This window comes from Jaculus jaculus, chromosome 17 (assembly GCF_020740685.1).
Source record: "Jaculus jaculus isolate mJacJac1 chromosome 17, mJacJac1.mat.Y.cur, whole genome shotgun sequence".
Classification (NCBI taxonomy): domain Eukaryota; kingdom Metazoa; phylum Chordata; class Mammalia; order Rodentia; family Dipodidae; genus Jaculus; species Jaculus jaculus.
In genome coordinates this window covers 33,434,080-33,459,021 of record NC_059118.1, presented here as the reverse complement: position 1 = coordinate 33,459,021, position 24,942 = coordinate 33,434,080, and the positions used below count along the sequence as shown (strand labels likewise).

Genomic DNA, 24,942 nt, shown 5'->3' with positions numbered 1-24,942 from the left:
ACATTGCTGGCAGAAATCACCTGACCAAGAGCAGCTTGTGGGGAAAAAAGGGTTTATTTTGGCTTAGACTCGAGGGGAAGCTTCATGATGGCAGGGTAAGGTGATGGCACGAGCAGAGGGTGGCCATCACTTCCTGGGCAACATAAGGTGAACAGTAGCAACAGGAGAGTGTGCCAAACACTGGCAAGGGGAAACTGGCAATATAACACCCATAAGCCTGCCCCCAGCAATACACTGCCTCCAAGAGGTATTAATTCCCAAATCTCTATCAGCTGGGAACCTAGCTTTCAGAATAGGTAAGTTTATGGGGGACACCTGAATCAAACCACCACAATAATTGACTTTTTAATCAATCTTATTTGAAGCCACAATTTTGGATCAGTAGATGAAGAGATATTTGGTGTGCCTATACCAATCGTTGCCTTGGTAAGTAAAAAGCATGAAAGTTTCACTTTGTTTCGTAAAAGCTAAATGAATACATTTATGGGACTAGCTGTAAGAGAAACAAAAGGTCCTTGGTAGAATAAAATGGAAGCATGAGGACTGAGTTTGCTGTTCAGTGTTAGAGCTCTTGCCTAATATGCACAAGGCTCTGGGTTTGATCCCCAACAGTGAAGGAAAAGCAAGCATGAAGTCCACTAACCATAGTCCTTTTGTTGCATTTTAAATTACGCCTGTGCTTCTAAGTAAACACCTCCTCTGTGCTTTGTAAGGGAGATAATAGTCCAGTCTTCTGTCATGGAAGCGCTTTGTACCATTTACAACCGTATATTGTTTTTATAAAGCTGTTGAATTTCTAAAGATACTGTGTTCTGAGTCATCCTTGGCTTCTGTTTGATACTGTTGTACAGTAACTGGCGAGTTCTCAGTGCTCAGCTTATGTTTCATCAGAACAGCCAAAGTCAATAGAAAGCAACGAAGGGCTGGAGACATGGCCTGGCAGTTAAGGCGCTTGCCTGCAAAGCTTAAGGACTCATGTTCTACTCTCCATATCCCACATAAGCCAGGCGTACAAGGTGGCACGTGCACACAAGGTGGCACACACATTTGGGGTTTGATTGTTCTGTCTGGAGGCCCTAGTGTGCCAATTCTCTCTTGCTCTCACACTCTCACTCTCGCTCACTCTTACTTTCTCATAAAAATGAAAACTAGTGGAGAAATTTGTATTTATATCATATAAAACCCTTAGCAAGCATCTACCAGTAGAGGAACTGGTGTCCAGATGAAATATTTGCTGTTTTTCGTCTTTAGGGACCATTGACTTCTTATACTCCTCCTCTGTAGTTGGATGAGAAGTTACGAAGTCCCTACATTGTACCACTTGATTAGTAGGCTCAGTAGAAAAAAATGCAGCCACTTAAGCAGGAGGCAGAGACCACCTGTCCCTTGATGGATGTCTCCATAGTATCTGGGGAGCCAGTGAGGGAAGGGGAGGTTAACTCCCAGATTACAAACTCATGGCCATTTGCAGAGTGAGATTTACTCATTATAGGTTTAGGGTTAGATTAAGGTATGCCTTGAGATTAGTAAAAAAAAAAAAAAAAAAAAAAAAAGTCCTGTATTTTGTTTTTAAGATTTTATCACGTGTGTGTGTGTGTATATGCATACATGCATGTGTTGCAGTCAGGTTTACATTGTTGGGAGAAAACATCCTATCAAGAGTAGCTTGTTGGCAAAAAGGGTTTATTTTGGCTTATAGACTTGAGGGGAAGCTTCATGATGGCAGGGGAAAACCATGGCATGAGCAGAGGCTGGACATCACCTCCTGGCCAACATCAGATGGACAATAGCAACAGAATGTGCCAAACACTGGCAAGAGGAAGCTGGTTGTAACACCCCTAAGCCTGCCCTCAACAATACACCACCTCCAGGAGGCTTTAATTTCCAAATTGCCATCAGCTGAGGACCTAGCATTCAGGACATATAAGTTTATTGGGGACACCTGAATCAAACCACCACAGCATATATATGTGTGTATATTGTTGTTACCTTTTTGTTGCTGGCACAAAATACTTGACCAAAAGCAGCATGTGGGAGGAAAGGGCTTGTTTTGGCTTATAGACTGGAGGGGAAGCTCCATGATGGCAGAGGGAAAACATGGCATGAGCAGATGCTGGGCATCACCTCCTGGCCAACATCAGGTGAACAACAGCAGCAAATGAGTGAGCCAAAGCAACACTGGCAAGCTAAGGCCTAACAACCCTCAATGTCCACCCCAGCAATATAGCTCCCCCAGCAAGGCTGCAGCTCCAAAGTTGCTATCAGCTGGGGAGCAAGTATTCAGAACACATGAGTTTATGAGAGACATCTAATTCAAGCCACCATATATATGTATATATATTTTAGAGTGGGTTTATTATGTAGCCTAGGCTAGTCTTGAATTCACTATGTAGATGAGGCTAGCCTTGACCTTGAGGCAATCCTTACGGCTCCACTTACTGGATCATAAGTATATACCACCACACCCAGCTCTTCCTTCCACATATTTAGAGACAGGGTCTCATGTAGCACAGGCCAGCCTCTAACTGATTGGGCAGGAAAGTTTCATCATGGGGAGCGGAGGGGGGGGGGGGAATGGCAAGAACAGACAGCAGGACATCACGTCTTGATACTTCACTGGGTGGAAGTCCTCTAGGTAGTGGGCTTGAGCTGCACCTCAAAGTTTACCCCAGTGACACACCTCCAGCCAAGCTCTGTGGCCCAAAGGCTCCACCACCTGGGAACTGAGTATGCTGCTCAACCACAGACACAGTAGGCTTTGTGGAACATTGCACATGCAGGCTACCATGCCAGGCTTGTCTGTAACTTAAAGTCACCCTGCCTCAGACTCAGCTCTCACTGCTGCGATTATAGGACTGTGCCACTACACCTGGCATCAGAAGGGTTTCTTAGATGAGTTTTGTTGTTACTTGTCTTCTTTAAAATGGTGCTGGTTGCCAGACGTGGTGGTGCACGCCTTTAATCCCAGCACTCGGGAGGCAGAAGTAGGAGGATCGCCATGAGTTCGAGGCCACCCTGAGACTCCATAGTGAATTCCAGGTCAGCCTGAGCTAGAGTGAGACCCTACATCAAAAAGCAAAGCAAAAAAAAACAAAAACAACAAAACCTTGGTGCTGTTTGTCAGTATCTCACACATACTAGCCAGGCAAGCAAACTGTGGTGGCCCATGCCCATCAACTGAGACACTCAGGAGGCTGAGGCAAGAGAGGAGTTCTAAGCCAGCCTAAACCAGAGCAGTGCCTCTGTAAAGTAAAAACAGGATTGGATTGGAGAGGTGGCTTAGTGGTTGAGAATGCTTGCAGCTTGAGAATGAAGGTCGGGAAGGCCTGAGACTGCCTGAGTTTGACTCCTTTAAACCCATGTCAAGGCTTGAATGTGTACCCCAGTCTACAGGGGAATGGAGACTACAGAATTGCTGGAGCTCACAAAACATAAAAGGTTAGCTCCGAAGTGAAGGAGAGCCCACACACCTCAAAGTATGTGGATAAGCAACAGAAAACAACATGCACAGTTCTCTGGCCTCTGCATACACATGCATAGCATGTGCCCATCTGTACACACATGTGAATATAATACACCACATACACATATACTCTGAGTGTGTGCGCACACAGACAAGAAACACTCTCTTTCATTAAAAATAAAGGACCTGAGGAGATGAAGCAGCAGTTAAGCCACTTGCCTGCAAATCCTGCTGCCTGGGTTCAATTCCCCAGCCACCTACATAAAGCCAGAGAGGAATTTGATTGCAGTGGCCAGACACACTGGAATCTTCCCCCCGCCCCGCATGTGCAAATAAATTAAAAAATAAACAAAAACTAGGTTGAAGGTGTAGCTTAGTGGTAGAACACTTGCCGTCCATATGTGAGGCCCTGGGTTGAATCTGCATCACCACACTAACTAAATAGCATTATATATGTATGTATAACTATATTAACAAAATTAAAATTTTTTCCTTTAACAAAAAGTGTCTGAAGAAAGGTTGGTTTTGATGTACATCTATTTTAAGCATGCTAGTACTATTTTTTAAAAAAATTATTCATTTACTAGGTGTGTGTACATGTGTGAGACCACATGCATGCATGCCACAGCTTCTGGCTTTTATGTAGGATCTCAGGTACTCCAAGTTGTGAGGGAACTTGATCCATTGAGCCATCTTCCTAGCCCCCTTATCACTCTTAATAAAAAAGGAGCTGAAGTTTTGAAGGCTGGAGAGATATTTTAATGGTTAAGGTGCTTGCCTGTGAAGCCTAAGGACTCATGTTTGACTCTCTAGATCCCATGTAAGTCAGACACATAAAGATGAGACAAAAGCAAGGTGTTACATACCCACTAGGTGGCACAGCTTCTGGAGTTTGATTGCAGTGGCTGAGACCCTGACGTGCCAATTCTCTATCCCTCCCCCCTCCCCCCCCCACTCACTTTCACTAAAAGAAAAAAAGGAACTTTTGGAACTTTTGAGACCAGTTATCCTGTCTAATGAATGAAACCTCTGTAAATTGAGACAGGCAAACAAATCTTTAGAGATGTTTTTCTTATATAGCTTTTTTTATTTTATTTTTTATTTATTTATTTTTTTTTAATTGGGGACCAGGGTTTTAAGGTAGGGTCTCATTCTAGCCCAGGCTGACCTGGAATTCACTATGTAGTCTCAGGATGGCCTCAAGACTCAAGGCAATCCTGCTACCTTGGCCTCCTAAATTCTAGGATTAAAGGTGTGTGCCACCATGCCCAACATATATATATATTTTTATAGGGTCTCACTGTCACTAGGTTGGCCTAGTACTCACTCAAACTCACAGTGATCCTCCTACCTCAGTTGACATCCTGAGTGCTGGGAGTAAAGGCATTTGCCATCACACCTAACCTATTTCTAAAATTATTTATGTAGTAGATTACCACTAGTCGTCCCTAAGGCACATCGGTTACCCACAAAAGAGCTGGGCCTAGAGAGACTTCTGTGACTTGGTTACAACTGTTTTTTAACTTGGGGAAATGATCAAAAATATTTAATCAGGGACTTGAGGGATGGCTTAGCAGTTAAGACATTTGCCTGCAAAGCCAAGGACCCAGGTTCGATTGCCCAGGACCCATGTTAGCCAGATGTACAAGGGGGCACATGCGTCTGGAATTCATTCACAGCACCCATTCTCTCTCTCTCTCCCTCTCCCTCTGTCAAATAAATAAATAAATATTTAATTGGGAGACTATCTTAAGACAGGTAATGAGATAGAAGGAAGCAGGTACTAGTAAGGTGTTGTATCTTACAGTTGAACCTTTCTCATAGGTTGGTGACCAGCAATCAGCCATGTTTGGAGAGTGCTGCTTCCAGACAGGAGACGTGAAGTTAACCATGGGAACTGGAACTTTCTTGGATATTAATACTGGAAACAACCTTCAACAAACTAATGGAGGTAAGTAATTAGAATTTATCTAAGTAATAAAGTGTCCCTTTTTATATTCATATTTGTGATATGTTGCTTCCTCATTTTATGTTAAGGGCAAGTCCTTTAACATAACATAAAATGAATAAAGAGATTTTCTTTTTTAAAAAATTTACTTATTTGTTTGAAAGAGACAGGCAGAGAGAAAGACAGAGAGAGACAGAGAGTAGGTGCGCCAGAGCCCCCCAGCCACTGCAAACTCCAGACAGATGTGCCACCTTGTGCATCTGACTTACATGGGTCCTGGGGAATTGAAACTGGGTTATTTGGCTTTATAGGCAAGTGCCTTAACCACTAAGCCATCTCTTCAGTCCAGGAGATAATCTTTTAATATCTTATTCATAGAGACCAATCCCCATTTAACTTAAAGAAATCAATAACAGCATTCAAAATGAGAATTTGGGAGGGGATTCTGATCAAATTATACCACATTCGTGCAAGGAAATTACTAATAAAGTTCTTAAGAATAAAGCTTCTATAAAAAAAATTTGGAGGATTGATGTATTTCAATTAAAGACTTACTAGGCCATAAATCATACTTTTCTATCTTTTTATGGTACTGGGAATAAAGCCCAGGGCCTTGCACATGCTAGGCAAGTATGCTGCCACTGAGCTACAGCCCTAATTTTTATTTTTGGCATTAGAAGATTATTTTTGTGCTAACTTTTTTTGGGGGGTAGTTGCAGCTAGTGATCAATGCATGGTTAAGAAATTTTTTGGTTTGTAGATTTGAGGCAGGGTCTCACTAAGCTGGCTCAGACTTGCTATACAGCCAAGGATGACCCTGTACTCCTGATCTTTCTGCCCCTACTTCTATTATGAGTGTGTACCACCATGCCTGGCAATGTTGAGTCTTAATGACAGCTGCTGAGAATTTGCTCTCCCTAGTGGTAGGAATTTGGGGAGGTGCAAACTAAGAAGTCTAGATAGTGGAACTGTGTCCTCCAGGGCTGGAGGCCCTGAGCTTGGGTTCTTTCCCCTTCACATGAGTTTTCAGAGCTGTTTTTTTTTAACATATTTTTATTTATTTGAGAGAGAGAGAAAAAAAGGTAGATAGGCAATGGGCACCCCACGGCCTCCTGCCACTGCAAATGAACTCCATATGCGTGCACTACTTTGTGCATCTGGCTTTACATGGGTACTGAGGAATCAAACCCAAGTCCTTAGGCTTTGCAGGCAAACGCCTTAACCACTTAGCCATTGCTGCAGCTCCTTAAAGCTGTTTTTAAAGACCACTTTCCTGGGTTGGAGAGATGACTTAGTGGTTGAAGCACTTGCCTGCGAAGCCTGAAGACCCATGTTTGACTCTCCAGATCCCATGTAAGCCAGATGCACAAAGGTGAGGCAAAAGCAAGGTCACACATGCTCACTGGGTGGCACAAGCATCTGGAGTTCGATTATAGTGACTGAGGCCCTGGCACACTAGTTCTCTCCCTCTCAAATAAAATAAAATTAAAAATAAAAAAAAATAATTTTCCTGCCTTCACCCTTTATCCAGCTGGTCTTTTTTCCCTAACTGGGAAAGTAGGATTTAGAAAATGTTGATCATGAGCTAGAGAGATGGCATAGTGGTTAAGGTGCTTGCATACAAAGCCAAAGAACCCAAGTTCAATTCTCCAGGACCCAGGTAAATCAGATGCACAAGGTGGCTCACATGTCTGGGGTAATTTGCAGTGGCTAGAGGCCCTGATGCACCCATTCCCTCTCTATCTGTGCCTCTCTCTCAAATAAATAAATAAAAATCATTTTTTTTTTAAAGAAAATGTTGGTCATTAGCTGTGCATGGTGACAAGGGTCTTAAATCCCTGTACTTGGAAACCTGAGGTAGGAAAATAGCCTAGGCTACAGAGTGAGTTTCAGGTCAGTCATGCTTCAAAGAAACAAAAAAATAAATAAATAAAGATGTTGGGCTGGAGAGATGGCTTAGTGGTTAAGTGCTTGCCTGTGAAGCCTAAGGTCTCCGGTTCAAGGCTTGATTCCCCAGGACCCACATAAGCCAGACGCACAAGGGGGTGCATGCATCTGGAGTTTGTTTGCAGTGGCTGGAAGCCATGACATGCCCATTCTCTCTATCTCTCTCCCTCTTTCTGTCTCTATTGTTCTCAAATAAATAAATAAAAATAAACAAATTAAAAAAATAAAGATTGATTGTGGTCTTGGGCTTTTTTTGGTTAAGGCACTCTGACTCTGAATGGAAACCACAGATAGCTACAATAGTAGCATAGTTATTCTCTAGTAAACCAAGTTCATAATATTTCTCAATTAAAATATTTATTGCCTTGTTTCTAGAAATACAGATTGCTTATAGCTAATAAAAACTAGTATTTAGCTGGGTGTGATGGTGTATGCCTTAAATCAAGCACTTGGGAGGCAGAGGTTGGAGGATCGTCATGAGTTTGAGGCCACCCTGAGACTACTTAGTGAATTCCAGGTCAGCCTGGGCTAGAGTGAAATCTACCTTGAAAAACAAAACAAAACAAAAAAAACAAACACCCTAATATTTAGGGACTGGAGATATAGTTCCGTGGTAGATGACCTGGCTAGCAAGCATGAGGGCCTGGTTGCAATTCCCAGCACTAAAAATCTCCAAGCAACCAACAACAACCAATAAAAACCTTGCTATATGCCAGATACTGTGCTTGTGCTCTTTTATGAACTGATCAAATTTATTCCTGCAGCTACTGTCTGAAGTAGGTCATTGTACACTTGTGGAAAGCAAGGCTAAGAGGTTAGAAACTTGTAAGAGCACACCAGTAAATGTGATAGGGCTGGTATTTGAAATTAGACAATCTCATTTCTTAGGTACTTTTTTTTTTTTTTTTTTTTTTGGTTTGGTTTTTCAAAGTAGGGTCTTGCTCTAGCTCAGGCTGACCTGGAACTCACTATGTAGTCTCAGGCTGGCATCGAACTCACGGCGATCCTCCTACCTCTGCCTCCCGAGTGCTGTGATTGAAGCCGTGCGCCACCACACCCGGCTACAGTTTGTAAATTGTTTTATGTATCATTCTGTTGTAGTAGTAGCTCTAATGACTTACATAGTTTGTTTGCTTTCTCAGGCTTTTATCCATTAATTGGATGGAAAATTGGACAAGAAGTGGTGTGCTTAGCTGAAGGCAATGCAGGAGACACGGGTACTGCCATAAAATGGGCTCAGCAGTTAGGTAAGTTGCCTTCCATACAAAATTCACAGGCCCGACCTGAGGAATTTAAGTATCCACATGATTATAAATCAGTAGACAATGGATGGGTTATTCAAAGGAAACATTAAAAGAAAGTGACATGTAACAGAAGAAAATACAGACTTTTTTTTTGATGTTGGGTTGGTAAAAGTCAGGTATTGAAGCCTGGAATCACACATGCACATCTTTTGGTGGGGTGTGCTGGGCATCCAATCCAGGGCCTTACACATGCTTCTAGAAATTCTTTTCTGAAGATGTTTTTTCCACTGTAGATATTTATAGCAATTTTCTTTTTCAGATAGATTTTCTGGTATACACTCCTATGACTCAAAGGAGTGTAATATTTGGCCTTTTCTATTTGCCCCAGGGATACTAAAGACTTTTTTTCCTTCCTCAGTGATTTTTCTCTCTTACTCAGAGAGGATAATTCCTGTCATTCTGCCTTCTGTCTCTCTGTCATTTATACTTATCTTATGAATTCAGATTTTTTACTATATTTTTCATTTCTAAAATTCTCATTTGGTTCTTCATGTCTTCTCTTTCTTTGATGAGATTTTGTCTTTTTTGTTGTTGCTTCAAGCATACCCATCATTGGTTCTTAGAGTATGGCTGAGAACCCCAAGCTCTGTGTTCTCTCTAGATTGATTCTACTTCCTTGAAAGTAACTGAGACCTCCTTTGTCTTTCATGTGTTAAGAAATCCTAAGTTGAGCCGGGCGTGGTGGCGCACGCCTTTAATCCCAGCACTCGGGAGGCAGAGGTAGGAGGATCGCCATGAGTTCAAGGCCACCCTGAGACTACAGAGTTAATTCCAGGTCAGCCTGGACCAGAGTGAGACCCTACCTCGAAAAACCAAAAAAAAAAAGAAATCCTAAGTTGTTTCCAAAAGTAGGATATTATCAGACTCTTGTTTTAAATCTTATAGAACATTTTGATATTTTAAGTACAGGTTTTTTTTCTCAATTATTTTTATATTTTTTTCTTGATTTGTATTAATATTTTCCATGATTATAAACAGTATCCCATGGTAATACCCTCCCCCCTACTTTCAAACCCTTTGAAATTCCATTCTTCATCATATCCCCTCCCCCTCTCAATCACTCTCTTCTATTTTGATGTCATGGTCTTTTCCTCCTCTTATGATGGTCTTGTGTAGGTAGTGTCAGGCACTATGAGGTCATGGATATACAGGCCATTTTATGTCTGGAGGGAGCACATTGTACGGAGTCCTACCCTTCCTTTGGCTCTTACGGTCTTTCTGCCACCTCTTCCGCATTAGACCCTGAGCCTTGGAAGGTGTGATAGAGATGTTACTCAGTACTCCAGTCACTTCTTTCTAGCACTATGATAACTTCTGAGTCATCCCAAAGTCACTGCCATCTGAAAAGAGAAGATTCTCTACCCAAAGTGAGAGTAGCATTAATATAAGGATATAAATATTAAGAGAAGTGCTTACTGGGAAGTTTGATAAGCATAGTATATACATTTTTCCAGACATCAGCAGATGTTACACTCCTGTTTTAAGTTTTCAGTATCAGGGATGTGTTCCTCCCATGTAGCGGGCTTCCAGTCCAATTGGAGGGCAGTTGGTTTCCACCATGACAGACATGCCACTATTGCACATGTTGGCTCATTTGGCCATCTGGCCAATTATAAGGCTTGCAGTGTCTACTGTTGAGGATCTTCACTGGTGGTATCTCTTCCTCCCATTGAACTACATGTAGAATGGCTTCTTCCAGCTTTCTGTCAGCTGGTCTACATGGAGGAGGTCATCAGCTCAGTTCCAGCAGAATTTCTCAGTGGCCTTGCAGCCCAAGTATGTGAAGTCTTCAGCAATAGGGTCTTACCATCTATTCCTGGTGGGAAACCAAGGGCCTCGTCAATGGCCTATAATGTTTTGGGGGCATCAGGGACCTCCCTGGCCAACAACTCACTAGATGTAACCCATCGCTGGCACTGAAAATTTGCTAACAATGATCTATGGCTCCTGAGTGTTTCATTGTCTGAAACCAGAGGATTCCATGTGATTTATTTGCATCCTCTTAGATTTTGATTAGCCCTCCCTCCACCTTTCCTTTACTCAATCTCTTCCCTTGACCTCACTTTGGGCCTTTTCACCCCCATTAATATATTCTTTACTTACATATATACAATACCAACCTATTAAGTTCCCACCTCCCTTCCTTTCTCTTCCCTTTATATCTCCTTTTTAACTTACTGGCCTCTGCTACTGAGTGTTTTCCTTTTCACACAGAAGCCCAATCATCTGTAGCTAGGATCCACATATGAGGGAGAACATGTGACACTTGGCTTTCTGGGCCTGGGTTACCTCACTTAGTATAATCCTTTCCAGATCCATCCATTTTCCTGCAAATTTCATAACTTCATTTTCTTTACCGCTGAGTAGAACTCCATTGTATAAATGTGCCACATCTTCATTATCCACTCATCAGTAGAGGGACATCTAGGCTGGTTCCATTTGCCAGCTATTATGAATTGAGCAGCAATAAAAATGGTTGAGCATGTACTTCTAAGGAAATAGGATGAATCCTTAGGATATATGCCTAGGAGTGCTATAGCTGGGTCATATGATAGATCAATTTTTAGCTATCTTAGGAACCTTGCACTGATTTCCACAATGGCTGGACCAGACTGCATTCTCACCAGCAGTGTAGAAGGGTTCCTCTTTTTCTACATCCCCGCCAACATTTATGATCATTTGTTTTCATGATGGTAGCCAATCTGACAGGGGTGAGATGGAATCTCAAGGTAGTTTTAATCTGCATTTCCCAGATGACTAGTGACGTAGAACATTTTTTTAGATGCTTATATGCCATTTGTATTACTTCCTTTGAGAACTCTCTATTTAGCTCCATAGCCCAATTTTTAATTGGCTTGTTTGACTTCTTATTATTTAACTTTTTGAATTCTTTGTATATCCTAGATATTAATCCTCTATCAGATACATAGCTGGCAAAGATTTTTTTCCCATTCTGTAGGTTGCCTCTTTGCTTTATTCAGTGTTCTTTGCAGTACAAAATCTTTGTAATTTCATGAGGTCCCAGTAGTTAATCTGTGGTTTTATTGCCTGAGCAATTGGGGTTATATTCAGAAAATCTTTGCCAAGACCAATGTGTTGAAGGGTTTCCCCTACTTTTTCCTCTAGCAATTTCAGAGTTTCAGGTCTGATATTTAGGTCTTTAGTCCATTTGGATTTAATTCTTGTGCATGGAGAGAGAGAAGAATCTATTTTCATCCTTCTACAGATACATATCCAGTTTTCCCAGCACCATTTGCTGAAGAGGCTGTCTTTTCTCCAATGAGTATTTTTGGCATTTTTATCGAATATCAGTTGGCTATAGCTACGTGGACTTATTTCTGGGTCCTCTATTCTGTTCCATTGATCTACATACATATCTGCTTTTGTGCCAGTACCGTACTGTTTTTGTTACTTTGTATGGCTTTGTAGTATAGGTTAAAATCAGGTATGGTGATACCTCCCGACTTATTTTTGTTGCTCAGTATTATTTTAGATATTCAAGGGTTTTTGTGATTCTAAATGAATTTTTGGATTGTTTTTTCTATTTCCGTGAAGAATGCTTTTGGGATTTTGATGGTGATTGCATTAAATGTGTAGATTGCTTTTTGGTGAGATTGCCATTTTCACAATATTGATTCTTCCAATCCAGGAACAAGGGATGTTTTCCCATTTCCTAGTGTCTTCTGCAATTTCTCATTTGAATGTTTTATAGTTTTCATTGTAGAGATCCTTTACTTCCTTGGTTAAGTTTATTCCAAAGTACTTTATTTTCTTTGATGCAGTTGTGAATGGGAGTGATTCTCTGTGTGTTTGTTGTTAGCATATAGGAATGCTACTGATTTCTGTGTATTTATTTTGTATCCTGCTACATGGCTGTAGGTGTTTATCAGCTCTAACAGTTTGCTGGTAGAGTCTTTAGGGTCCTTTATATATGGAATCATGTCGTCTGCAAATAATGATAATTTGATTTCTTCCTTTCCAATTTGTGTCCCGTTTATGTGCGTCTCTTGCATTATTGCTATGGCTAAGACTTCCAGTACTATATTAAATAAAAGTGGGGACAGTGGACACCCTTGTCTTGTTCCTGATTTTAGTGGAAAAGCTTCCAGTTTTTCCCCATTTAGTAATATGTTGGCTATAGGCTTGTCATAAACAGCCTTTATTATAATGAGATATGTTCCTTCTATTCCCAGTCCCTGTAGGACTTTTATCATGAAGGGATGTTGGATTTTGTCAAACACTTTCTCTGCGTCTAATGAGATGATCATATGATTTTTTTCCTTCAGTCCATTTATATAATGTATTGCATTTATCGATTTGCATATGTTGAACCATCCCTGCATCTCTGGGATAAAGCCTACTTGGTCAGGGTGAATGATCTTTCTGATATATTCTTGTATTCTGTTTGCCAAAATGTTGTTGAGAATTTTTGCATGTATGTTCATGAGGGAGATTGGTCTGTAATTTTCTTTTTTTGTTCTATCTTTGCCTGGTTTTGGAATCAGGGTAATGTTGGCTTCATAGAAGGAATTTGGTAGGATTCCTTCTTTTTCTATTTTATGGAAAAGCTTAAGAAGCAATGGCATTAGTTCTTCCCTGAAGGTCTGGTATAATTCAGCAGTGAATCCATCTGGGCTTGGGCTTTTTTTTTTTTTAAATAAAAATTAAGTTATTTATTTAAGAGAGAGAGAGAGAAAATAGGTCACCAGGGCCTCCTGTCACTGAAAACAAACTACAGGCACACGTGCCACTTTGTGCATCTGGCTTATGTGGGTAGTGGGGAATCGAACCCAGACTACTAGGCTTTGCAAGAAAGCACCTTTATCTGCTGACCAGATTTTTGATAACTGTTCGGATCGCCATGCTATTTAAGTGATTAATCTCATCTTGATTTAATAGTAGGTCATATAAATCAAGGAAATCATCCATTTCTTTCAGATTTTCATACTTTGTGGAGTATATGGTTTTATAGTATGTCCCTATGATTTTTTTTAATTTCTCTGGCATCTGTTGTGATGATACCTTTTTCATCTCTAATTTTATTAATTTGTGTCTCTTCTCTCTTTCTTTTGGTCAGATTTGCTAAGAGTTTATCAATCTTGTTTATCCTTTCAAAGAACCAACTCTTTGTTTCATTGATTCTTTGGATTGTTTTGTTTGTTTGTTTGTTTCTATTTTATTAATTTCTGCCCTAATCTTTATTATTTCTCCCCGACTACTGATTTTTGGTTTGCCTTGTTCTTCTTTTTCCAAGGCTTTAAGGTGAAGTATTAGGTCATTTACTTGCGACCTTTCTAATTTCTTAATATAGGCACTTAAAGCTATAAATTTACCTCTTAGGACTGCCTTCATTGTGTCCCAGAGATTTTGGTATATTGTGTTCTCATTATCATTTGACTCTATAAATTTTTTGATTTCCTTCTTGATTTCTTCATTGATCCATTCATCATTTAGTAGTGTGTTGTTTAATTTCCATGATTTTGTGTTTACTGTATAGCCTTTCTTGCTATGGATTTGTAGTTTGATTCCATTGTGGTCAGATAGAATGTAGGGAATTATTTCAACTTTCCTGTATTTGTTAAGATTTGCTTTGTGCCCTAATATATGGTCTATTTTAGAGAATGTTCCGTGTGCTGCTGAAAAGAATGAATATTCTGCAGCCTTTGGATGAATTGTCCTGTGGATATCTGTTAGGTCCATTCCTTCTATGACCTCATTTAGTCCAGATGCCTCTCTGTTTATTTTTTCCCAGGATGACCTGTCAATTGATGAGAGTGGGGTGTTGAAGTCACCCACTACCACTGTGTTTGGTGTTATCTGTGACCTTAGTTCTAGTAGTGTTTGTTTTATGAATTTGGGCGCCCCCATGTTAAGTGCATATATGTTTAAGATTGTAATGTCCTCCTTTTGGAGGGTGCCTTTAATCAATATATAGTGACCTTCCTTATGTTTCTTAACTAATGTTGGACTGAAGTCTACCTTGTCAGATAATAGGATAGCAACACCTGCTTGTTTTCTAGGTCCATTTGCTTGAAACACCATATTCCAACCTTTCACCTTAAGATAATGTCCATGCTTTGTAGAAAGGTAGGTTTCTGGAGGCAACAGATTGAAGGATCCTGCTTTTTAACCCAGTCTGTGAACCTATGCATTTTGGTGGGGACATTGAGGCCGTTGATATTAAGAGAGAATATTGAGAGGTGTGTATTCATTTTTGCCATTTTTTTGTAGTTCTTTTGGTTTTACCTTTGGTCTCTTGTGTTAAGTAGTATTTGAGTATTGTTTGTTTTTTCCAGGTTCCTTATATGTGTGCTTTTCCTTTTCTTCAGCATGGAGGATTCTTTCAAGTATTTTCTAATGAGCTGGTTTTGTCTTCAAATACTCCTTTAGCTTGCTTTTGTCATGGAATGTCCTTATTTCTCTATTTGAATGGACAGTTTTGCAGCATAAAGTAACTTTGGTTGACAGTTGTTATCTTTCAGGACTTGGAATACATCACTCCAAGCCCTTCTGGCTTTTAAAGTTTGTGTTGAGTAATCTGCTGTAATCCTGATAGGCTTGCCTTTGTAGGTCACTTGATTTTTCTCTGACTGCTTTCACTATTTTTTCTTTGGTTTGTGTGTTTGGTAGTTTGATTATAATAGGGCGAGGAGAGGTTCTTTCCAGGGTTTGTTTGGCTGGTGTTCTAAAGGATTCCTGTATCTGCATTGGCACCTCTTTCACAATTTGGGGGACGTTTTCTTCTATGATTTTGTTGAAGATGCCTACCCTTTGGAGCAATTGGGGTTGTATTCAGAAAGTCCTTGCCAAGACCAATATGGCTATAGCTACCTGGGCTACCTGGGCTTATATCTGGGTCCTCTATTCTGTTCCACTAATCTACATGTCTGTTTTTGTGCCAGTACCACGCTGTTTTTTGTTACTATGGCTCTGTAGTATAGGTTAAAATCAGGTATGGTGATACCACCAGACTTATTTTTGTTGCTCAGTATTATTTTAAATATTCGAGGGTTTTTGTGATTCCAAATGAATTTTTGGATTGTTTTTTCTATTTCCATGAAGAATGCCTTTGGAATTTTGATAGGGATTGCATTAAATGTGTAGATTGCTTTTGGTAAGATCGCCATTTTCACAATATTGATTCTTCCAATCCAGGAACAAGGGATGTTTCTCCACTTTCTAGTGTCTTCTGCAATTTCTGGCTTGAGTGTTTTAAAGTTCTCATTGTAGAGATCCTTTACTTTCTTGGTTAGGTTTATTCCAAGGTACTTAGAGTGATGTATTCCAAGTTCTAAAAGATAAGAACTGTCAACGAAGGTTACTTTATCCTGCAAAGCTATCCATTCAAATAGACGGAGAAATCGGACATTCCATGACAAAAACAGGTTAAAAGACTATTTGAAGACAAAACCAGCACTACAGAAAACACTTGATAGGATCCTCCATGCTGAAGAAAAGGAAAAACACACATATAAGGAACCTGGAAAAAACAAACAATACTCAAATACTAGTTAACAGAAGAAAGCAAAGGTAGAACCGGAACCACAAAAAGAAAAATGGCAAACATAAATACACACCTTTCAATAATATCTCTTAATATCAATGGTGTTGAATTCTTGATCTTCCTGTTTGTATTGTAAAAGCCACCACACCCAGCCATTATACATGAATTTTTTTTTTTTTTTGGTTTTTCAAGGTAGAGTCTCACTCTGGTCCAGGCTGACCCAGAATTAACTCTGTCATCTCAGGGTGGCCTTGAACTCATGGCAATCCTCCTACCTCTGCCTCCCGAGTGCTGGGATTAAAGGCGTGCGCCACCATGCCTGGCTTTATACATGAAATTTTTAAACATACATTTTAGGGGGTAGGGTGAAAGAAAGTCTCATGTAGCCCAGGTTGGCCTCAAACTTGCTTAGTAGTTAATTTTTTTTAACTTTTTTTTTTAATTAATTAATTTATTTATTGAGAGTGACAGACACAGAGAGAAAGACAGATAGAGGGAAAGAGAGGGAATGGGCGCGCCAGGGCTTCCAGCCTCTGCAAATGAACTCCAGATGCATGCGCCCCCTAGTGCATCTGGCTAACGTGGGACCTGGGGAACCGAGCCTCGAACCGGGGTCCTTAGGCTTCACAGGCAAGCACTTAACCGCTAAGCCATCTCTCTAGCCCCAGTAGTTAATTTTTTTTAATAAATTGTCATTGATTTTATTTATTTGTTGTGTGACATGCATGCCATAGTGCCTGTGTGGTGGTCAGAGGACAACCTGGAGGTGTCTGTACTCTACCTTCTTTGAGACAGGGTCCCTTTTATTAAATTTTCATTGACAGCCTCCATCCATGTAGACACTATACCATGAGCATAATCTCCTCCCACCATCCTCCCTTTTCCCCTCTGAAACGCCCCCTTTACTGAATCTCTCCTTTCCAACTAGTCTCTCTTATATTTCAGTGTCATTTTTCCTCATAGTACGCAGGTCTTGTGTAGGTAGCATTAGCCACTGTGAAGTTATGAATGTCATGGCTGCTTTGCATTTCTCCCCTTCCTTTGGCTCTTGCATTCTGTCTGCCACCTCTTCCATAATGGCTGTGAGCCTTGGAAGGTGTGATAGAGATGTCTCATGTGGTGCTGCATACTTCCCTGAGACACAGGGTCTCTTGCTGCTGCAAGTGAACTTCTAGACTATAAATGAATGTCAGGCTACCTGGTCTGGGTGCTTCAGAACCTGCTGGCAGCCAGCTTTACATGGTGCTGGAAAATGAACCCTGGAGGCTTTAGAAATAAGTTCTCTCTCTTTTTATTTATTTAATTTTTTTGGTTTTTTAAAATAGGGTATCACTGTACCCCAGGCTGACCTGGAATTCACTCTGTAATCTTGGAGTGGCCTCAAACTCACAGTGGTCCTCCTACCTCTGCCTCCCAAGTGCAGGGATTAAAGGCGTGCCACCACTTTTTTTTTTTTTTTTTTGGTGGGGGGAGTTCAAGGTAGAGCCTCACTCTAGCTCAGGCTGACCTGGAATTCAGTAGGTAGTCTCAGGATGGCCTTGAACTCACCATGATCCTCCTACCTCTGCCTCCCGAGTGCTGGGATTAAAGGTGTGTACCACCATGCCCAGCGACCACTTTTTTAAAAAAAATTTTATTAGCATTTTCCATGATTATAAAAAAAATCCCATGGTAATTCCCTACCCCCCCAACACTTTCCCCTTTGAAATTCCATTCTCCATCATATTACCTCCCCATCAGCAACCACTTTTAACCACTAAATTATTTCCCCAGCCCTAGCTGAAGCTATTTTAAGTTCCTGATGTGCTTGATTCTAGCTCACAAGTGAAGTATGTGTGTGTTGTATATGTGTGTATGTTGTATATATGTGTTTGTGTATGTGTCTGTAGAAGCCAGCAGCAGTTGATTTTGGTTAACTTCAGTCAATCTCCACCCTTTTTTTTGTTTTGTTTTTTGTTTTTCAAGGTAGGGTCTCACTCTGACCCAGGCTGACCTGGAATTCACTATATAGTCTCAGGCTGGTCTTGAACTCATGGCGATCCTCCTACCTGTGCCTCCGGAGTGCTGGGATTAAAGGTGTGCACCACCATGCCCTTTTTTTGTTTGTTTGTTTGTTTGTTCTGAGATAGGTTTTCTCACTGAACCTGAGCTTCATCAAGTGCTAGACTAGCTAGGGAGATCCCCCATACCTTTCCCCCCAAAAATCCTCTTGTCTTTGCCTCTCTGGCACTGAGATTACAGGCAGGCACCACAGTACCAAGCTCCTACATTGGTGATGTGGATCCAAACCTGGGTCCTCCCTTTACCAACAGAGCCATCTCTCCAGCCCTTAACATTATTTCCTGAAGTACGAGAGACATTTTGAGTGTCATCTGGAATTGTAACAAGATGGATAAAACTTACGGATCTGTTACTATCATTTTGAGTAACATTTGAAGTTACTATTATGATATTTATTCATTCATAACAGTGTTAGGGATCAGACCCAGGGACTTGCACATTCTAGGTAGTACCCCTTAAGCATATAGCCAGCTCTAACCGATCTTTATTAACTTGAGTTTCTTTTTTAAAAATATTTGTGTTGGGCTGGAGAGATGGCGTAGCGGTTAAGCGCTTGCCTGTGAAGCCTAAGGACCCCGGTTCGAGGCTCGGTTCCCCAGGACCCACGTTAGCCAGATGCACTAGGGGGCGCACGCGTCTGGAGTTCGTTTGCAGAGGCTGGAAGCCCTGGCGCGCCCATTCTCTCTCTCTCCCTCTATCTGTCTTTCTCTCTGTGTCTGTCGCTCTTAAATAAATTTAAAAAAAAAATTTGTGTTAATTTGTGTGTTGGTGTGTGTGCATGCACACATGTGCTAGGACCTATTGCTGGTACAGACACTCTACACACATACCACTTTTGTTTCTGGCTTTATATTTGTACCTGGGAATCAAACCTTGGCTTGCAGGCTTTGTAAGCAAGTGCCTTTAATTGCTGAGCCATCTCCCCAGTCCTTAACTTGAGTTTTAACATTAAATCTTGATATATGTCTTTCTTTAACCAGTTTGTTATTGTAACAAATTGTATAGTGAAATAACGCCAACTCATTAAGGTGGTGTAAGGACAATACTATTGTGGCTGACTTCTGAGCACTTGTCTGATCTCTGACATGTGCTTATTCAATAGTTACTTCATAGTGTGGTGCAGTGACATGTGCCTGTAATCACAACACTTGAGAGGTGGAGGCAGGAGGATCTGACATTCAAGGACATCCTTGGCTACATAGCAAGTTCAAGAAAGTGAAAAGTCGGAGCTAACCCCCAACACCCATCCTCAACTACAGTGCACCCTAAAACCCCAGTGTACATCAATGAAAACAGAGGTCAGGCTGGAGAGATATCTCAGTGGTTAAGCGCTTGCTTGCAAAGCCTCATGACCTGGGTTTGATTCCCCAGCACACACGCAAATCCTGACGCACAAAGTGGTGCATGCGTCTGGAGTTCATTTGCAGTGGCAAGAGGTCCTGATGCCCCCATTCTCCCTCGCGCTCTCTCTCTCTCTCTCTCTCCTTCCCTCCCTCCCCTGCAAATAAATAAAAATTTAAAAATTTTTAAAAAAAAGAAAGTGAAAAGTGAGGAAATTGGAAAGTGACTATGTCTGCCTAAGCTAGTCATAAATCTGAAAATGAAAAAGCTAGTTATTCAGCTCCTTGATTTTAATAAACAGAAATGTTCACAACATATTTCCACTAGATGCAAATAATTGTTCACTATGACCTGTATTAGCCACAGCCGGAACCCATCCGTAGTCCACCAGCAGTAGATTTATGACTTGTATACAGTCACCTAATTGAATCATGTATGATGTGAGAGTGAGAGGAGCACTCCTGCAAGTAGCGGTGTGAATGACGCACAAGGACGTTGAACAAGAAAACTTACATCTGGATCTAGGTACAGGCTACCTGCATGTGGTAATGCTGCGCAAACTCAGAAGGTAGAGATGCAGTCAGTACTAGAGTGTTTGCTTGCCACGCATAAGATCTTGGGTTCTATCTCATAACACTGAGAGGGAAAAAAAGGGAATTGCATCCATCTTACATATTGATTCTATTCTGTTCTCTCCCTCTCTCCTTCTTTCCTTTCCTCCCTTTTCTTTAATACTTATTTCTTTGAGAGAGAGAAGGAAAGAGGCAGATAGCGTGAGAGAGTGAATGAATTGGTTCACCAGGACCTCCTGCCACTGCAAATGAACTACAGATGAAATTGCTACCTTGTGCATCAGCCTTATGTGGGTACTGGGGAATTGAACCTGGGTCCTTAGGCTTCACAGGTAAATGCCTTTACCACTGAGCAATCTCTGTGGCCCTCTTCCTTCCTTTTCAAGACAAGGTCTCACTCTATCCCAATCTGAACTAGGAACTCCCTATAGCCTCAGGCTGACCTGGAATTCATGGCAATCCTCCTACCTTAGCCTTTCAAATGCTAGGACTAAAGATGTGCACCACCATGCCCCAACTTAGTACTTAGTTTATGGATGGATGGATATATATATGTATGTATGTGTGTGTGTGCCTCCTAAATCCTGGGATTGCAGGTATGCAACCCCAAGGCTTTGTGCATACGTGGCAAGTACTTTACCAACTGAGCTATGTTCCCAGTCTGAGTATAATCTTTAATGAAAAAAAAAAAAAGAAAGAAAAGAAAAGAAACTATGTATAAAATTGATTCCTTACAGTACTCAAAAACCTGAGGCTCATTACATATGGAGCTGATCTATAATATATTCTGTTTGTTCTTCCCCAACCCTTTCCTTTTGTTTTAAGGTTGTTTGTGTTTGTTTTACAGATCTTTTCAAAGATGCTGCTGAGACTGAAAAAATGGCCCAAAGTTTAGAAGATTCTGAAGGAGTTTATTTTGTTCCATCTTTTAGTGGATTACAGGTATTAAAAAAAATAAGTTAATGGCAATTGTAATTATTTTCCTCCTCCCACCATGCCCAAAGCTTTGTGGATACCCTTCTCTTACCTGAAAACTTTGGACATCCATCGGCATTAACGGGAAAGGTACATTCTTGGACTGAGAAGTTGTGCTGTGCCTGACATGGTCCAAATTCCCTGAGAGAGCAGCGTGTCCTGCAAGTGTGCCCTGCTGGTTTGGCCTGCTCTTGAAGAATTCGGCTGGCACCCGCTTACAACTCTATCCTGTGGAGCCTAAAAGTTGGAAGGGGATTATCTTTTAAATATGACTTTGGATTACTCTATCAAGACTAAAAATACCCATTTCAGAGTGTGGAGGGGAATATTTCAGTGACTAGGCATTCTTTACTTAGAGGAAGTATACCAATGAGAATTAGAAATGTACTGGTACGCATACATGTAATGTATGTATTCTGAAGTAGGTTTCATGAACTAGTCTCCAAAGTCAAGATTTCTTTCCACTAATTATTGTGGTGAAATATGGGTTACTTTACCTAATTAAAAAGCAAATTATTAAAGGCCTAATTTTGAAATATTTAATCTTGTATTTAGTTGAAACAACTCAACTGTAATACTGACTTTGATTTAGGTTGCACAGACAGGGAAAAATTGCAGGTGTAATGTTATAAACAAAATTATTTGGGGGAGAAAGCTTATACTAGTCCTATTATACTTCATGAAAATATTTTTCCTTGAAAAAGTAAAATTTTTTCTTTAAATATTAAAAAAAATATATTTATTTGAGACAGAGACAGAGAAAGAGAATGAGATTGGGAGCACCAGGGCCTCCTCCACTGCACACAAATTCCAGACACATGCGCCACTTTGTTCAGCTGCTTTTCATGGGCACTAGGGAATCAAACTTGGGCTGCCAGGCTTTCAGGTTTGGCAAGCAGGAAGCCCTTTATCTGCTGAGCCACCTCTCCAACACAAAATTTCCTCTTTCTTAATTCCATCCCATACTAAGACAGTCAAAGTCCAGCGACTTAAAATTTTGATGCATGTGAAAATTCCTCTTCTCTGTGCTCTGTCGTAAATAACTGAAGCTTGGGAAGTTTATGTAGAGATTGCATTATCCCCTCTTTGTGGCGATGTAAGGCAACCCTAAAATAGCCCCATCACAGGACAGGAAAAGTCTTCATCCGGCCAAGGCTCCAGGAGGAGAGTTCAGGGAAGGAGTGGCTGTTATCTGCAAATGTGAGAGGTTGTGGCTGGATTACTCCTAAGCCTTTCTTCCTGAAAAATGTGCTCAGGGCGTTAGTAATTTTGACAACTCTACTTAACTTTCCCATCACCTAACTTACCTCAAAAAACAATACAAGGTATATAATGTTTTAAAAGATGAGAGGTGGGTCTGGAGAGGAGGCTCGGGTGAAAGGAGCTTGCTTGCAAAGCCTACTGGCCCAGGTTTGATTCCTAAATACCCATGTAAAGCCAGATGCACAAAATGGCACATGCATCTGGAATCCATAGCCATGGTGCATTCATTCTCTCTCTCTCTCTCTTGATCTCTCTCAAACTACATTCTTCTTTTTTAAACATAATTTGTTTATATGAAAGTGTCTTAGTGCTTATAATCTCTGTATCTTGGAGGTAATGGCAGAGGATAGCTTCAAGTTTAAGACTGCCCTGAGCCACATAGTGAGTACTAGGTCAGCATAAGCTTTGTCACAAATAGTTATCCCAATACTTAATGTGATCTTTGAATTATTTATTTTTAAATTACTTAAATAAACATTTGGAGCTGGGGAGATGGCTCAGCTGCTAAAGACGCTTGCATAGCCTGCCAACCCAGGTACGACTCCCCAGTACCCACATAAAGCCAGATGCACAAAGTGGCCCAGGCATCTGAAGGTTGTCTGCAGTAGCAAGAGGCCTTGATGTGCTCATGTTCGTTCATTTATTTTCTCTTTCCTTCTCTCAAATAAACAAACATTCTCCTAAGGTAGCTATGCTTTTATCACATGTATGCCATCACATGTATAGATGCAATTTAGACATGACTCTGTTCTCATTATCTTTTACTTCAGGCTCCAGTAAATGACCCCTGTGCATGTGCTGCTTTTATGGGGTTGAAGCCTTCCACCAGTAAATTCCATCTTGTCCGAGCAATCCTGGAGTCAATAGCTTTCAGGTAGGAAACCCTGCCTTAACTTCTGCCGTTCTCACATTTTGTCATTTCCTTTATGAATTTGCTACCAAACTGAAAATTTGTTTGGGGAATGGGGTTAGGGCAGAGTATCACGCTGTAGGTGAGGCTGGCTAGGAACTTGCTGTGTAGTCCAGACTGGCCTACCCACATGGTAATCCTGCTGTTTTATTCTCCCTAGTGCTGGGATTACAGGTAATAATGCCCAGCTTGAAATTTTCTTAATTTTAATTAAATTATTTAACTTATATGTTCAGTTTAGTAAATACTGTAAGTTATATCATCTTTCCTTGTTGCTAATTCCTTTTTTTCATATTTAGTAGTAAGAGGACACTTGGACTTGATATCTTAAAATTAAATGATGTTTGAGCTGAGACTACAGCTTTGAGGCAGAGTGTATGCTTTGAATTTGTGGAGACTTGAGTTTGATCACCAGCACCACAAAAAACAAAAAGTAAAAATCCAGGACTTGGGCTGGAGAAATGGCTTATGGTTAAGGCACTTGCCTGCAAAACCTAAGGACCTAGGTTCAATTCCTCAGGACCCTTGTAAACCAGATGCACAAGGTGGTGCATGCATCTGGAGTTCATTTGCAGTGGCTGGAGGCCCTGGTGTGCTCATATCCGCCCCCAATAAACAAATAAACAAACAAATAAACGGGGCTGGAGAAGTGGCTTAGTGGTTAAGGCACTTACCTGCAAAGCCAAAGGACCCAGATTCAATTCCCTAGTACCCACATAAACCAGATGCACAAGATGGCACATGCATCTGGACTTTTCAGTGGCTAGAAGTCCTGGCATGTCCATTCTCTATCTGTGTCTTTCTCTCTCAAATAAATAAATAAAATATATTTTTTAAATAAATATCATTTTAAACTATCCAGAGCTGGAGAGATGACTCAACATTTAAAAGCACTTACTTGCAAAGCCTGATAACCTGGGTTCTATCTGCATTACACACATAAAGGCAGTTGCACAAAATGGTACCTGCATCTGGAGTTCATTTGCAAGGGCAATAGGCCCTGGAACATCCATACTCACTTTTTGTTTCCCATCTGCCTCTTTCTGTCTGTCTCTCTCAAATAAATAAATTAATTAAAAATCCTGCTTCTTAGCATTGTGGTTCAAAATTTGAAGTTTCAAAGGTTAGCGTCCTTATTCATGATGAAAATTTTGAACCAATGATGCTTCTATTTTATTTTCCTGAATAATAAGAATTATTCACTGGGCTTGGTGGCGCATGCCTTTAATCCCAGCACTTGGGAGGCAGAGGTAGGAGGATCACCACGAGTTCGAGGCCACCCTGAGACTACATAGTGAATTCCAGGTCAGCCTGGGCCAGAGTGAGACCCTATCTTGAAAAACCAAAAAAAAAAAAAAAAATTATTATTCTTTTTAATTACTTACTATATAGTTTAGGTTTTAGTTTTATTTTGTTTTCTTTTGGATACAAGATTTTATGGAGACCAACCTGTCCTGAAACTTGCTCTGTAGCCAAAGCTGGCCTTGAACTCCTGATCCTCCTGCCCCATACTCCAAAGTACTGGGAATAAATATGTCAGCCACCATGTTTGGCTTAAAGTTCTTTTTTCATTTTTTAAAAAATTAATCATATAGGCTGGGTGTGATGGCACACACCTTTAATCCCAGCACACAGGAGGCAGAGGTGGGAGGGT

General features: G+C 40.8%; 1 protein-coding gene across 1 annotated transcript in view; it reads left to right on the top strand.

The window, feature by feature from the left end:
• Window positions 1-24,942, top strand: part of Gk5 (glycerol kinase 5) — a 92,585-nt gene that overhangs the window by 55,862 nt on the left and 11,781 nt on the right. The window contains exons 9-13 of the mRNA XM_012949895.2: window positions 366-426; window positions 5,288-5,414; window positions 8,501-8,605; window positions 20,988-21,082; window positions 23,149-23,252. Coding sequence (XP_012805349.2) covers window positions 366-426; window positions 5,288-5,414; window positions 8,501-8,605; window positions 20,988-21,082; window positions 23,149-23,252 — 492 coding nt within the window. The remainder of the gene's footprint in view (window positions 1-365; window positions 427-5,287; window positions 5,415-8,500; window positions 8,606-20,987; window positions 21,083-23,148; window positions 23,253-24,942) is intronic.